The sequence below is a fragment of the Brassica rapa genome, chromosome A10, assembly GCF_000309985.2.
Source record: "Brassica rapa cultivar Chiifu-401-42 chromosome A10, CAAS_Brap_v3.01, whole genome shotgun sequence".
Taxonomy (NCBI): domain Eukaryota; kingdom Viridiplantae; phylum Streptophyta; class Magnoliopsida; order Brassicales; family Brassicaceae; genus Brassica; species Brassica rapa.
In genome coordinates, this window is record NC_024804.2 from 14,618,967 (window position 1) to 14,632,252 (window position 13,286).

The 13,286-nt window shown below is 40.8% G+C and overlaps 4 protein-coding genes across 5 annotated transcripts; 2 read left to right on the forward strand and 2 right to left on the reverse strand.

Annotated features, from left to right (window-relative positions):
• Nucleotides 1–890, forward strand: LOC103845660 (germin-like protein 1). The gene has a single exon (XM_009122544.3). It carries the CDS (start codon nt 86–88, stop codon nt 719–721), a length of 636 nt encoding a protein of 211 aa, XP_009120792.1. The 5' UTR covers nt 1–85; the 3' UTR covers nt 722–890.
• A 750-nt stretch (nt 891–1,640) lies between these two features.
• LOC103845661 (protein PLASTID MOVEMENT IMPAIRED 1-RELATED 1) lies at nt 1,641–6,750 on the reverse strand. 2 transcript variants are annotated; one of them, XM_033282695.1, is made up of 3 exons: nt 6,058–6,750; nt 2,936–5,541; nt 1,641–2,846 (listed from the first exon to the last, which is right to left on the reverse strand). In XM_033282695.1, exons 2-3 carry the CDS (start codon nt 5,491–5,493, stop codon nt 1,850–1,852), a joined length of 3,555 nt encoding a protein of 1,184 aa, XP_033138586.1. In that variant the 5' UTR covers nt 5,494–5,541; nt 6,058–6,750; the 3' UTR covers nt 1,641–1,849. The 2 variants fall into 2 exon arrangements, with proteins under 2 accessions (XP_033138586.1, XP_009120793.1); XM_009122545.3 differs by having other exon boundaries at nt 2,936–5,535; nt 6,058–6,440.
• An 871-nt stretch (nt 6,751–7,621) lies between these two features.
• LOC103845662 (ribosomal RNA processing protein 1 homolog) lies at nt 7,622–9,520 on the forward strand. Its single transcript, XM_009122546.3, has one exon. It carries the CDS (start codon nt 7,856–7,858, stop codon nt 9,407–9,409), a length of 1,554 nt encoding a protein of 517 aa, XP_009120794.1. The 5' UTR covers nt 7,622–7,855; the 3' UTR covers nt 9,410–9,520.
• Nucleotides 9,521–9,543: 23 nt separating this feature from the next.
• LOC103845663 (protein trichome birefringence-like 5) lies at nt 9,544–12,480 on the reverse strand. Its single transcript, XM_009122547.3, has 5 exons — nt 11,459–12,480; nt 10,935–11,127; nt 10,629–10,822; nt 10,173–10,331; nt 9,544–9,987 (listed from the first exon to the last, which is right to left on the reverse strand). The coding sequence occupies exons 1-5, from the start codon at nt 12,079–12,081 to the stop codon at nt 9,663–9,665; spliced, it is 1,494 nt and encodes a 497-aa protein (XP_009120795.1). The 5' UTR covers nt 12,082–12,480; the 3' UTR covers nt 9,544–9,662.
• Between the last annotated feature and the right edge of the window lie 806 nt (nt 12,481–13,286).

Genomic DNA, 13,286 nt, shown 5'->3' on the forward strand with positions numbered 1-13,286 from the left:
TTATAGGGTCTCTATATAAACCCAAAGGCCTCTCTTTTTGCCTCATAACTTCAAGACTCTTGTCTATATAATCTTACAAAAAAAAATGAAAATGATAATCCATATTTTCTTCATCCTCTCCTTGGTTTCATCCACCTCTTTTGCCTCTGTTCTAGACTTTTGTGTAGCTGATCCAAAGGGTCCTCAAAACCCATCGGGTTACTCTTGCAAGAACCCTGACCAAGTCACCGAGAATGACTTCGCATTCTCTGGTCTCGCCAAAGCCGGAAACACTTCCAACATTATCAAAGCCGCTGTGACTCCGGCCTTTGCACCTGCCTTCGCAGGTCTCAATGGCCTTGATGTCTCATTGGCTCGTCTTGACTTAGCCGGTGGTGGTGTCATCCCTCTTCATACTCATCCTGGTGCATCTGAGGTCCTTGTCGTCATACAAGGAACCATCAGCGCTGGTTTTATCTCCTCTGCTAACAAGGTTTACTTGAAGACTCTCTCCAGAGGTGATTCTATGGTGTTTCCTCAAGGGCTTCTTCATTTTCAGCTTAACTCTGGGAAAGGTCCTGCTTTGGCTTTTGTTGCCTTTGGAAGCTCTTCTCCAGGGCTTCAGATTCTGCCCTTTGCTTTGTTTGCAAATGATTTGCCTTCAGAACTTGTGGAAGCCACAACGTTCCTTAGCGACGAAGAGGTTAAGAAGCTCAAGGGTGTGCTTGGAGGGACTAATTAAGCTTCTCTTTAGTTTTTTTTTCTGCTAAGTTTTTGTGTGTGTTTATGAGTTCTTTTATTCAAGTTCTTCTAGCACTCTGATGTTTATTTGAATGGTTGTGTGTTCTTTGTGTTGCTACTTGTTTCCATGGTTTGAATTGTAATAAGTAATAAGCATTACATTGCAGACATTTAAGATGCCTCTTATCTTATTCTTTTTTGGAACACAACTTAAAAAGAAATTAACCATTTTCTTGATAAACAACATAAAGCATAATAACAAAGGAAATTAATTCAGATAGATGTTCCATATAAAATGACAACGAATTCGAGACAAATCTTGAATGCGTTGAAGAGACCTTCACGACAACAACAACAACTAAAAGTTAGTCACTGATAAGTATAATGTTGAAATCAAATCCTCACCAACAAGGCCTGATGTAAAAGTTTGGAGACCATAAACATTACTTAAAAATCTTTGTAAATTATTTTTATATATAATTTGGAGATGTAATTAAACCTATATGAAAAATGTCAAAAAAAAATTTGAGGCTAAAGCAAATGTTTTATGAGCTTGTCCCAAATCCGGCCTGTTCACCAACGAAAATGACATAAGTGATATGATAGAACATACTTTCTTTTTGAAACACTGAATTGATTAATAGAAAAGAGTTAGTTGTGGGCATTAACAGCACCATCAACCACACATTGTACTGATGCATTTAAGGCATCTTTGGCTAACAAATCTGCAGCGGTGTTCCTCTCCCGAGGAATCCACACGAAACAAACAAAATCAAAAGCAAGAGAGCAAGCTAAAATATCAGAGACAACGCCATGTAGTTCCGGGACACTCGACTTCGAGTTGACAATATAGAACATACTTTCTACATTTCAACTTTTCAAATACACATGAGGTGTACAGCTAACCACAGTGCCAAGTATTTTTTTTTTGTTTGTTGGTTATTTCCATTGATCTCTTAAATGTACCAGTACCACAAACAGCGATTAGTTTGATCCGCAAAACCTAAACTAAGCACACATAAATAACACAGATTCAACATTTAAGTGAATCTAAACAATTCACCTCACCTTTACATAGCATCAATAAAACACAAAACCACAGACTAGTTCTTTCTTTCTTTCTTCAGTTTCATTTTGGCATTATCACATTCGGATTTCGTTTGTGTGCGCTCAACTTTCCCATTTTCCCAAGCTCTTTCCATTTAGAACCAGAACCAGATACACTCCACAACTTATCACCAGGCTTTGGTTTCATAAGAGGAACCTTGGTGTTGTTCCCTTTCCCCATTCCATTAGCCATCAACCACCTTGAACCAGACTGCACCTGCTGATTCTGAGTCGTGACTCCCCACGGCTTCTTATCAGTCTCGCTCTTCATACCAGTAAGATGCACCTCTGAGATTTTGTACTGAGGGATTCCTTCTTCCTCCAACATGGTTTTCTCTTCTTTGACTGCCTCAGTTTCTTCTCCCTCTTCATCGGTTCTCCTCAGCTCCGAGACTGTACTGTAGATTATAGGCTTTGGAGGGACAAACAATCTCTCAACTTGGATAAGAGAAAGCATAGGAGCTCCAACAGGCTCATAGTTTCTTAACGGATCTCTGAGTTGCACCATTAGTGCTACTGTGAAGTTATTCCCAAGCAAACCACACTTCCTTCCTTTTTTCCCTTTTCGTTTCTCTCCTTTACGGATGAAGTTCAGTGGGTTTGCATGATGAGCAGCCAAGATCTTAGACGTTTGCTCATTTATCTCCTCTTCATCGCCAATGTCACCTGCATCCAACTTCATCCACTCATCAAGAGTCAAGGAGAGACTCATTAATCCATCATCATCACCATCACCATCATCCTTTATGTTCAGAAGCTGTAACCCAGCCGCTCCTTCTAGACCTTGAAAGGCTGAGATCTCTCCAATGGATTGCGCAGTGATGTCCGAGGGTGCATCCTCCTCTGACATTCCTGATTGTATTCTCAGTCCTTCCAAAGAAAGTGCTTCAATCTGGTCCATTGCCAAAGGAGCAAGGTCTTCAAGTGATACATATTCTGAGCTAGAGTTGTTGTGGCCAGAGCTTGAACCAAACTTTTTTGGCTTAGCTGCAGTATCATGCTGTGGTGGTATATGATCCCTGCGTTGAGAAAATAAACCAAACATACCAAACTTGTAAGAAAAGCTGTTTCACATATTAAAAAGAGTGCTAATAAGATTGATGCAAACCTGTGGCCACTGTCAATTCCAGGTGACACCTCTTCCATAGTTTTCCCTGTTATATCATCCAAAGGCATTACTTTATTAGCTTGCATAGAGAGCTTCTCAATCCCATTATTGGCTAGTCTCTGAAGAATCTCCATGATACCAGAGCCCATCTCAGCAGGCACAACCACTGGACTCGACACTTGCATGATCAAGCTACCTCCAGCTTTAGAGTTTCTGAACAGTAAGGGGTTCATTGAACGTACAAACCCTCCGTTCTTAGTCTGCACAACTGGACCCAAGCCGTCTCCTAGAGGAGGCAAATCAAACGCCTCGTTTACTGGAAAATCAGCTGGTGGGAACGCATTGTGAGGTGGAGAGTTCTGGAATGTGTTTTCATTCATACCCCACTCACGCATCAGAGACTCCGTTTCCAGGTCTTCCAACATCTTTGCCCTGGGGTTGCTCACTCTTGCTTGAGTTTCTATCTGGTACTCTTCTTCTATGTCATGAACTAAGGATGCAAGATCAAAATCTGATTCATAGTTTTCATCAACTTCCGTTTGTGGATCAGCATCAGATTCAATACTAAAACCAAACAAAGAACTGTCCGCAAGAGTTTCCATTTCAAACTCTCTTAGCAAGCGCTCCCTTGGAGACTCAGGCTCGCTCTCAGAAGTTAAACCAAAGGGGCTGTGTTCAATACCTAGCATGTCTAAGAACTCGTTTGCCACGGAATCAGCCACATCTATCGAAGTTGTTGACGCTGCTTCCTTATTTGGTGTGGAGGAGCCTCCATGATCTTCCTCGTCTTCTGACTCCGTTGCTTCCAACATTTCTACACTTTCCAAAGCTGATTCAAGATCTTTCATTATTGTTTCTTTCACGTCTCTCTCACCGTTCATTACATCTTCATCATCAGCAGGAACAATACTTTCTTCTTCCTTTGGAGAAACATTGCTCTCCTCTTCTGAAAGCAAAGATTCTTTTGCCACAGAATCAGCCACATTTATTGAAGCTGCTTCCTTATTTGGTGTGGAGCGTCCGTGGTTTTCTTGATCTTCCTCGTCTTCTGACGCCGTTGCTTCCAACATTTCTACATTTTTCAAAGCTGATTCAAGATCTTTCATTATTGTTTCTTTCACATCTCTCCCACCGTTTATCTCGTCTTCATCATCACCAGAAACAATACCTTCCTCTTCCTTTGGAAAAACATTGCTCCTCTCTTCTGAAGGCAAATTCTCTCTACTAATTTCAACAGCTTCCTCACTTCTAGTAATGGGAACTTCTCCAGCTATCTTCGGTTCCTCGAAAGAAACATCAGTTTCTTTCCTGCTTACTAAAGGTTCTTCTAGAGGCAAATTTTCTGTACCAGCTTCCTCAATTCCAGCAGTAGTATCTTCAACAGCTTGCTTTATATCCTGGGAAAGAACATCAGTTTCATCCCTGTCCACACAAGGCTCTTCTGGAAGCAAATCTTCAGTACCAACTTTCTCAAAAGTAGAAGGAACTTCTTCAGCTTTCTTTACATCCTCTAAAGGAACATCACTTTCATTCATGTTGGCCACACGCTCCTCGACTTGATGGGCATTTGCATCTTCGTTTGACTCATCAGGTTCAATGTGTTTAATGACAACGTCAGATTCAAACTGTGACTCAGCTGCTGCAGCATCCAGCTTCTCTTCATCAAATTTCTTATACAGAGCGTTTACAGAACTGACCAGGTCAGATTGCGCAGCAACGGGAAGAACTTCATGAAGATCTTTGACTTCCACCACATTCTTAGACAGAGGACGAGACTCTTTGCTAACAACACCATGATCATAACGCCTAGACACCGACTTGCCACTCCCTAAACTAGACTTTCCACTGATAGCTCTCGTCAGCGCTGCGTTACTGCTACCTTGCTTTGCATTCGACGCACTACGAGTATCCCCAACCACAGTGTACCCAAAACTAACGCTCAGAGTAGCCCCACTAGCCTTCCCAGTCAACTGAAACGTCGTCGACCACTTCCCCGAGCTCTTCTCGTCCTGCAACTCCTCGAGTGTCAGAGGAAGCAAGCTAGTGAGATCCATCCGATGTTTCCCCAAATCAACATCAGGAGACCCAACCAGAGCTGCGTACAACAAGAAATGCTTAGCTTCGTACTTAGCTGAGTGGTGCTGTCCACTTCTGCTTCCGTAAACCGAGCATGTATGTGTCATCTTGTCCTTAAACTCGGCTCTTCCGTTCATAACTTTTGCAGGACGAGTGGTTAAGGATTCGTCACGGCGTTTCCAGTGAACTGTGAGGTAAAGATCCTGGAATGTTGGGGGTAAGTTGTCTATGGAATGGATTTGGGCAGAGAAACAGCAGTTGAAGCGGCGGTTGCGGACGTGAGAGAGGGCTCTAAGAGGCCAATTCCAAATGGATTTTTTTTCCTTCTGTGGCTCGCCCGCCGAGGGCTTTGTTGAAGTGTTGTTTGGAGCAACTACTGATCTCCTGGGGTTCTTGTTCACATAGAGAGATTCATTTAATGTCTCCACCTCCTTCAGTAATTTACGGCTACTGGAAGACTCCTCGCTGTTAGCTTTACTCATTGGTGTACTTTGAAAAAACACTGAGAATCCAGAGGTAGAAATCTGCAGAAAGAAGTTATTGTCAGAGAAGCAGAAGAGCTGCATTAATTGTTGAGGACACAGATACAAGAGAAGAGAAGAAGAAAGTGGAACATAGCCAGCATATGCAACATCAACATGTTGGGCGGGTCTAGGGCATAACATGAACTAGCATTAATATATCACTAAAATGAATAAAGATGTTAAATGTCACAGTAGGAGCCGTCGTCTATCAGCTCTAGACAGACAATAATAATAACTGTGGCGTTGACTCAACGACTTGTACACAAATCACTTTCGACAAGGGATAGAAAGAGACGTGAGCTTTTAGGACAGCCTAGAAGAGGTCCAATGACTAAAACGAATATTACAGAGTCCACCCATGATTAAGTTAAGATTGCGATTAATTAGGATAGATCCGATTCCGATAATCGACCGGTGGCAATAAAATAGTCTAACGAAGCAACCAAACATCAGTGAGTTCACGCGAGGAATCAAAATTCAGGAGAGCAAAGAAGACGTGAGGATTGAAGGAATAGAACTAACCGGGGCGTCTGGGAAATCACGGATAAGTTTGGCTCTGTGGAAGCTTGTAAGAGGATAAAATGGTGGAGACGAAGAACACAAGGAAGAATCCCCCTCTCCGATGTTTTTTTATTTCCTGTCTTTTTCCATTTAATTGATTTCATTCAACTTTTTTTATTCGACTACTTTATACTATTTCCTATAATCCACTCCAAAGACTATTTTAGTGAAAAGTTACCCTCGTGTTCATTAATTTTATACTACTGACCAAATTTCTAAGAATTTAATCTCAGATCTCATGTATTAGAGAATGGTATAAGATTTTTTTTTTTTTTCATCTGTTAGAATATATTGGATGTTACTTCAAGGTTTCTCCTTACAAAATAGATATGAAAAGCCAAACATGGCAGACACTACCTATGGGAATACAACAATCTCCCCTACAAGAACTGCTCCACAAGGCAGTTACTATACCCCATCCAAAAAATACCTCCAAAAAAACCTACCCAAGCACCTAAACAGAGGATGATACTTCCTCATTTTCAAAGCAACCTAGAAGCCACGCAGGAGGTCCTGCTGCCACATATGACTGTGTCTGTCCTCCTTTGGTTACCCCTTTAGCAATGAGGAGAGCTCCTCTGCTGTTTGCTCTATCTTCCTTCACCAATCTCCACCATTCAAGACCACACAATTTACCCATAATAAGCCCTATCTCTCCTTTGAAGTTTGGCCAGGCTTTAGGTCTCAGAACCATTTGAGTTATGTCACATCCAATATATTCTAACAGATGAAAAAAAAAAGAGAATGGTATAAGATTTTTATATTTTAATTAATATGAATATCTATATAACATTTACAAATCTAGGAAAAATCTCATTCTAATATAACATGTGAATCTTAATTAATGTATATATTAGGGCTGGGCATAAAATCTGTAATCCGAAATCTGAACAGAAAAACCCGATCCGAAACGTAAAAATATCTCAATGGATCTTGTAGGGTGTTATAAAACATATTCGAACCCGAAGTGTTATTAACCGAACCTAAACGGATAACTCGAAAATCCAAAAAACCCAAAAACCCGAAAAAATATCCAAATAAACCAATCTGAATGTCTAAACTAATATACAATATAAATATTTGAAACATATTTATGTACTTCAAATATTCAATTTCACATTTATTTAGAAATGATATATAACAATAAGTATTTAAAATTTAAATAAATACCTTAAATACTCCATTATATACAAAGAACTATATATTTCTTATGTTTTACTTTTGAATTTTAGATTTTACTTTGGATATATCCGAACTGATCCGATATAACCCGAATCCGAATGATATATGGTTACTTTGGATATATCCGAACCGATCCGAAACCGAAGTGTTACATCTGAATCCGATCCGTAGTTGTAAATTTACTAGAATGAGACCTAGGGGGTGTTACAAAAGAGAGCCGAAATCCAAAAAATCCGATCTGAACCCGAACGGGTATCCGAATGTCCATGCCTAATATATATCTATTGATATTTTAATTAAGTGTATGAGACTAAATGGTTAAAAATGTAATTTCAAAAAAAAAATATTAGTATATTTTCGAAAAGTTGTGAACAAGAGCTACATTCCAAGGGAATTCAAAATTTATAGTCTGAAATCGAAAATTTCTATAAAGATGAGGGGTTAAAATGTAAAAGGAGATGAAAGGAAACAAAAACTTAAAACCCTAATCCTTCCTACCTACGTCCTCAGTCTCCTCCCTTTACAAAGAAGCTGCCGTCACATTCCTTCTTCCTCCTCCTCCGCAAACTCCACAACGATGGTGAAACGGAAGCAACTCTCCGAGGCGCAACAATCACCTCCCGTCGAAGAAAACTGCAAATCCCTGATAAAGAAGCTCGCCTCCTGCAAGCAAACCATCCGCGACCGCTCCTTACGAACCCTCCTCCTCACATGGCTCCCCGAGCAAGCCTCAATCCCCGACGAGGACATGAAGAAGCTCTGGCAAGGCATCTTCTACTGCATGTGGCACGCGGACAAGTCCCTCTACCAGTCGGAGCTCATCGACCGCCTCGCCGCCGCTCTGCACTCCCTCCCTCTCCCTCTCTCGGTCCACTACTTCACCGTCTTCCTGTTCACCATGCGCCGCGAGTGGTCCCGCATCGATCGCCTGAGGTTGGACAAGTTCTACCTCTTAATCCGCAGGTTCTTGCACGCGCTGTTGGCTCTGATGGACGGGAGCTCGTGGGATTTGGAGCTGACGAGGAGGTTGATGGGTGTTTTGTTCGATGGGACGTTTCTTGCTGGGGATAAGTTTCAGGGGAATGGGGTTAACTATCATGTGGCGTCTGTTTTCGTTGAGGAGGTTAGGGAGTTTCTTCCGTTGAGGAAGGAGGTTTTGGAGCTTGTGTTTGGGCCTTTTGTGATGGTTTTGGGGGTTGTTAGTGATAAGGTTTTGGTTGGGAAGATTAAGAGTAATTTGTTTGATGAGTTGCTTAGGATGGGGAGGAGGCTGTTGGATGTTAAGAAGGGTGGGGATGAGGGAGTGGGTGAGGATGATGATGTGGTTGTTTTGGGATCTATTGGGTTGTCTATGGGGTTTGGGAAGAGGTTTTATGAGATGGGTTCTTCTCCTGATTGCTGTCAGGGGAATAGGAAAGTGATTTTTGCTCTTCATAAAGAGTTTTTGCAGTTGGAGAAGGATATGTTGAGTTCTGGTGTTGAGGTTTCGATTACTGAAGCTACTCGGGAAGAGGAAGTGCCTGAGCTGGTTCCTATCACTGTTGAGACGGAAGCAGGAGTGCCTGAGACTAATAAGAATGTTGCAAATGGGTCTTCTTCTAAGAAGAAGAAGAAGAGTAGTTTGAAGAAATGTTCAAAGTCTAAAAAGGACAGTGACAAGAAGGATGAAGACGAGTCTGTTGACGAGACTATGATATCGGATCTCAGAGAGGAGTTTGAGAAGATTGCGTCCGAGATGGGACCAGTGAGAGATGAGGTTGCGAGTGTCTGCGAAGAAGCAGAACCTGTTCCAGTAGCCAAAAAGAACAAGAAGAGGAAAAGAGAGAACAAAGGTGTTGTTGTAGAGCAAGGTGCTACTGTTAACAGAGATGCAGCAGAGACGAGCTTACCAGGCCCGAGCAGTGAGAAGAGCTCAAAGAGAGTAAGATTCGCAATGAAGAACAATCTGGTGTGGAAGCCTCACTGCCCTTTACCTCCACAGGACTTGAGGTTGCCTCCGTCTGCTACACCGAGAGGAAGTGCTCTGAAGAAAGGGATCCCAGCCGGTCCAGTGAGGGAGTCTCCCAGTAGGAAGACGAAGAAGAAAGTGAAACCCAACAAACGTAAAGGAGTGAAGACAATCAAGAAGTAATTGTCTCCATGAAAAATGAAGTGTTTTAGTTACTTATTGCGTTGCTTTCTTTTCTTTCAATTTTGTTTTAGTTCCAACTATTTAATACAATTTCGAGATTTTGTTTGCTGATTTTAAGTATTAAGAGAAACATCTTTGCCATCAAAAAGGAAGATTTTCAGCTTACTCAAAAACTGCCTTCACTAACATAAACAGTGAAGATATTTGTTTCTATTCATATCTAGTTTGCAGAAGTATAAAGCTCAACTATGTATTAGGAATGTGCTTGAAGGAGCAAAGAAACGTAGATGAGATGGTTCCAAACATCAGGAACTCCAGGGAGACACCAATGGCTGCAATCCTGTTTCCTTGACGAAACTTTTTTACCATCCAAATTGATCTTACCGTATATTGAAGGATGTCCATCTTTGCGGAAATTAGTCAGCTTTGTGACGTTTAAGAGAATCACAGGAACTTGCATCTCCTTAATGGCTTCCTCTACTATCTTCATTTTCAAAGGATAGGAATCGAGGATTGAACCTTTCTTTACTGGTTCCTTCTCTCCGTTGCATGACCCTCCCGAGTCCCACTCACCTCCCCTATACAAAAACAAACCAAATTACAAACTTATGGTTTCGTTTGGTTTCAGTTTCTGCAAAAACAAAACTAAAAACTCGAACTGAAGACCAAACAGTAAACTAGATTGCCTCTCCCTAATCGAGTGATAAAAGTGACATGAACAGGTGAAACTCGTTTTTAGTTAAAATAAAAGACTGAGGCTTACCGAAAATGTGCAGAGGAGTATCCACGGTAAAAAACGAGCTGCTTTTGGGGATTCACATTTTGATCGATCCATTTTGCCCAAGTCTTCAACGCTCTTCTGTATGCTTCAGTCGCATCAAACTTCGGGTAGATGAAGTCACCTTCTTTGTAGTAGTTTTTCCTGCACTAGTTTTATTTACCAAGTCATTCAACATTACTAGTAGCTCTTCCTTCTCTAGAGAAATTATGACATGAAACAAAATAACACAAGTACAATGGGATGCACCAGCAACATCAAGCTTTAAGATGATCAACTCAGAAGATCTTGCAACGTTTAGCTAATACTACAGGTTCAGACAAATTCAACCCACATTTGGAAACAATGATTTGGGGAACTAAGTAGAAGAATCTGATTAAGTAACAAAACTGTCAACATACACGAAGAAGAGTGAGTAAGCAGAAAGGGAAAGAAGCATACCCTCTGGCTGTCTTTCCATGAACCCACCAATGTCCAGTGTTGAAGACAAGAATGTTGGCTCGCTTCCATCGACCATTTGACTTGTCAATCCGATCAATCGAAAGGGTAGGATTGGTATTTCCTTGAGCATTGGCTCTAACTCCCTCCCTCACAAGAAAATGTGACCTCACAAACTCTACTGTGCAGTTGTAATCCTGTCACACATTGTCCAACATTTTACCCTTAACTTTATCAAAACATAAAAGATACAGATGGATATTTTTCTCAAGAAACAAAAGGCACCTATGAATATCAGAGTGGACTTACTTCAAACTTGAAAACAAAGTAGCCTCTTCCCTTGGTAATATTGTGGCCATGAACCTCGTACATCCTACTCTTATCAGCTAAACCCTCTCGGAGAACGCAAAGCATTGACTCAAACTGGTTACGGTTCATTGAGTCTCCAACCAACATCAAACTTTTACCTCGTAGCTTCTCTAAGAAATCTGTAGCATTGAACCTACGTTTGGAAAGTCCATAAGAAGGCGATAATAATCCAATGCACAGCAAGAAAAAAAAACATAAAACGATCCTTTCTGCTAATCCTATCATGTTAACCATGAAACCATATATAGAAACTCTTATGTAGAGCTACAATTTGCATTACGTGTGTTACTGATTCATTTATCTATGCATCCACCACACTTATAATATTAACCTTAATTAGCTAATAAGACAATGTGACTCATGATCACAGCCAATCAATCACAAAGGTATATGACTTAGAAAGTGAAATGCTGATCAAATGATTGACAATAAAGGAGGAGATAAAACTGGAGAAGCATCGGTACCGTGGAAGGTCGCAACCGTCAGGCTTCCATCTCCAATTGAGATAGTCGGAATCGCGCCTCCCGTTCCTCTGGCAATCAAAAGCGTCGTCAACATAAGGACACGATCCTGGCTGATAGAGTGGATACTCGTCACCGTCCTTAACCCACGATCCCTTGTACAAATCGCAGCCTCTCAACTTCTCCACAACCGCCTGCTCCTCCGCAGATTCGGCATTGTTTTCCTCGACGGATTCTTCCTTGCGCGAGGCTCCTTCATCTTCCAGATCAGGTTTCGCGGCGAGCTCAGCGCCGTCGGAATCTTCCGTAGCTTTCGGCTGAGTATTAACCGCGACGTCACCATCGCGGCGCGGATCGGCTTCGTCCTGGTTTGGATTTGTATCGACGGTGAGGTCAGCGTCGGCATCGTGAGGTTTTCCGTTGAGATCTTTGGAAGGGAGAGGCTCGATTGGAGGGCGTGGATCGGGGAGAGGGATGTCGGCGTGGTAAGGAGAGAGAGAAGGTTCGAGAGCGCGTCTGGTGAATAGGAAGACGCTGCATAGGAAGAACACTATGAAGAGTGACGTGGACAGAGTGTAGGAGACGATTGTGCGAGGGAACGAAGAAGAAGAAGAAGAAGTCGACATTGTGCTGCCACCATTGAAGAGCTACGCAGAACTCATCAGATCAATAATTATTTCTACTTTTATCATATAATAATGGGATGGACAGTTACTCTCTGGTTTAATTATCCTAATCATGTCTTATAAATGGTTAAATATATTTCTGCTATTTTTGTTTTCATCTCTCATTTTCTAAGTTTTTGTTTTTCTTCTTCTTATATTTCCTCATATATCAACAAAATCAATTAAGGTCATCATCATATTTGTTTGATTCTACTTGTTGGCTTAGATTTAGAAAATACGAAGAGTTATAAATATACCACGTAATAAGATGAAGAAGCCGAGGATTAGGTAGATGTTTCACCTTTATGAGGTGTAGTAGTCACTCGTCTTGAATGATATTTTACTATTTTGTTACATATACGCAGCTTATGCTATTTTAGCAGCAGAACCGTTGATACTTCAGCATGTTCAAATGATGCTGCTGAGAGCATCTCCAACCCATAGCTATTTTCATCTCTATAATAGTATTTAGAGGTGAAATTGCTCAAACTCACCTGTATTTCTTCCTCTATAATAGAGATCTCTATTTTTTCCTCTATTTATAGAGGAAGAAATAGCATTCCTCTATTTTTTACTCTACATTTAGAGATTGCTATTTTAGAAGAATACATTAGAGCATATCTCATCTCTATTATAGAGTTCCTCTATTTTAGAGGTGAAAATAGTAAAATACATTGGAGATGATCTAAGTGCTAACAGGTATATTTTATAAGCTTTGCTGATTTTATGATTATAGCTTCTTTATTTGAATGCTAGTTTTTATGACTCTGTCCATGTCATTATTGTAATCTTCTAAGCTACTAAAATCATTGACACGAGATGTAAGAAGGGCTCTTAGGTAAAAAGGTGTCTGTGGGCTCCACCAATTTTTTGAAAACCGGTGACAGAAGGTGTGAGTTGAGGACCGCTTCCGATGAGTTTTTTTGCAATGTTTGCAGGTCCTACCGATACATAGTGACTCACGATTATTGTGATTTTAATTTTTTTTTTTAATTTTTAATCAGATAAAAAAAATTTAGAAACCCAAAACGGGGTTCACCCGATAATCATGCTCTAAGCTTTATAAGTCAAAGCAAATCGGGTTTTCAAATAGTTTTAGTTTGATTTTAATTTGTGAGTTGGGTCGCTATAAAATTTCTGGCTATGTTGAGAAATTTTCTGGTGTA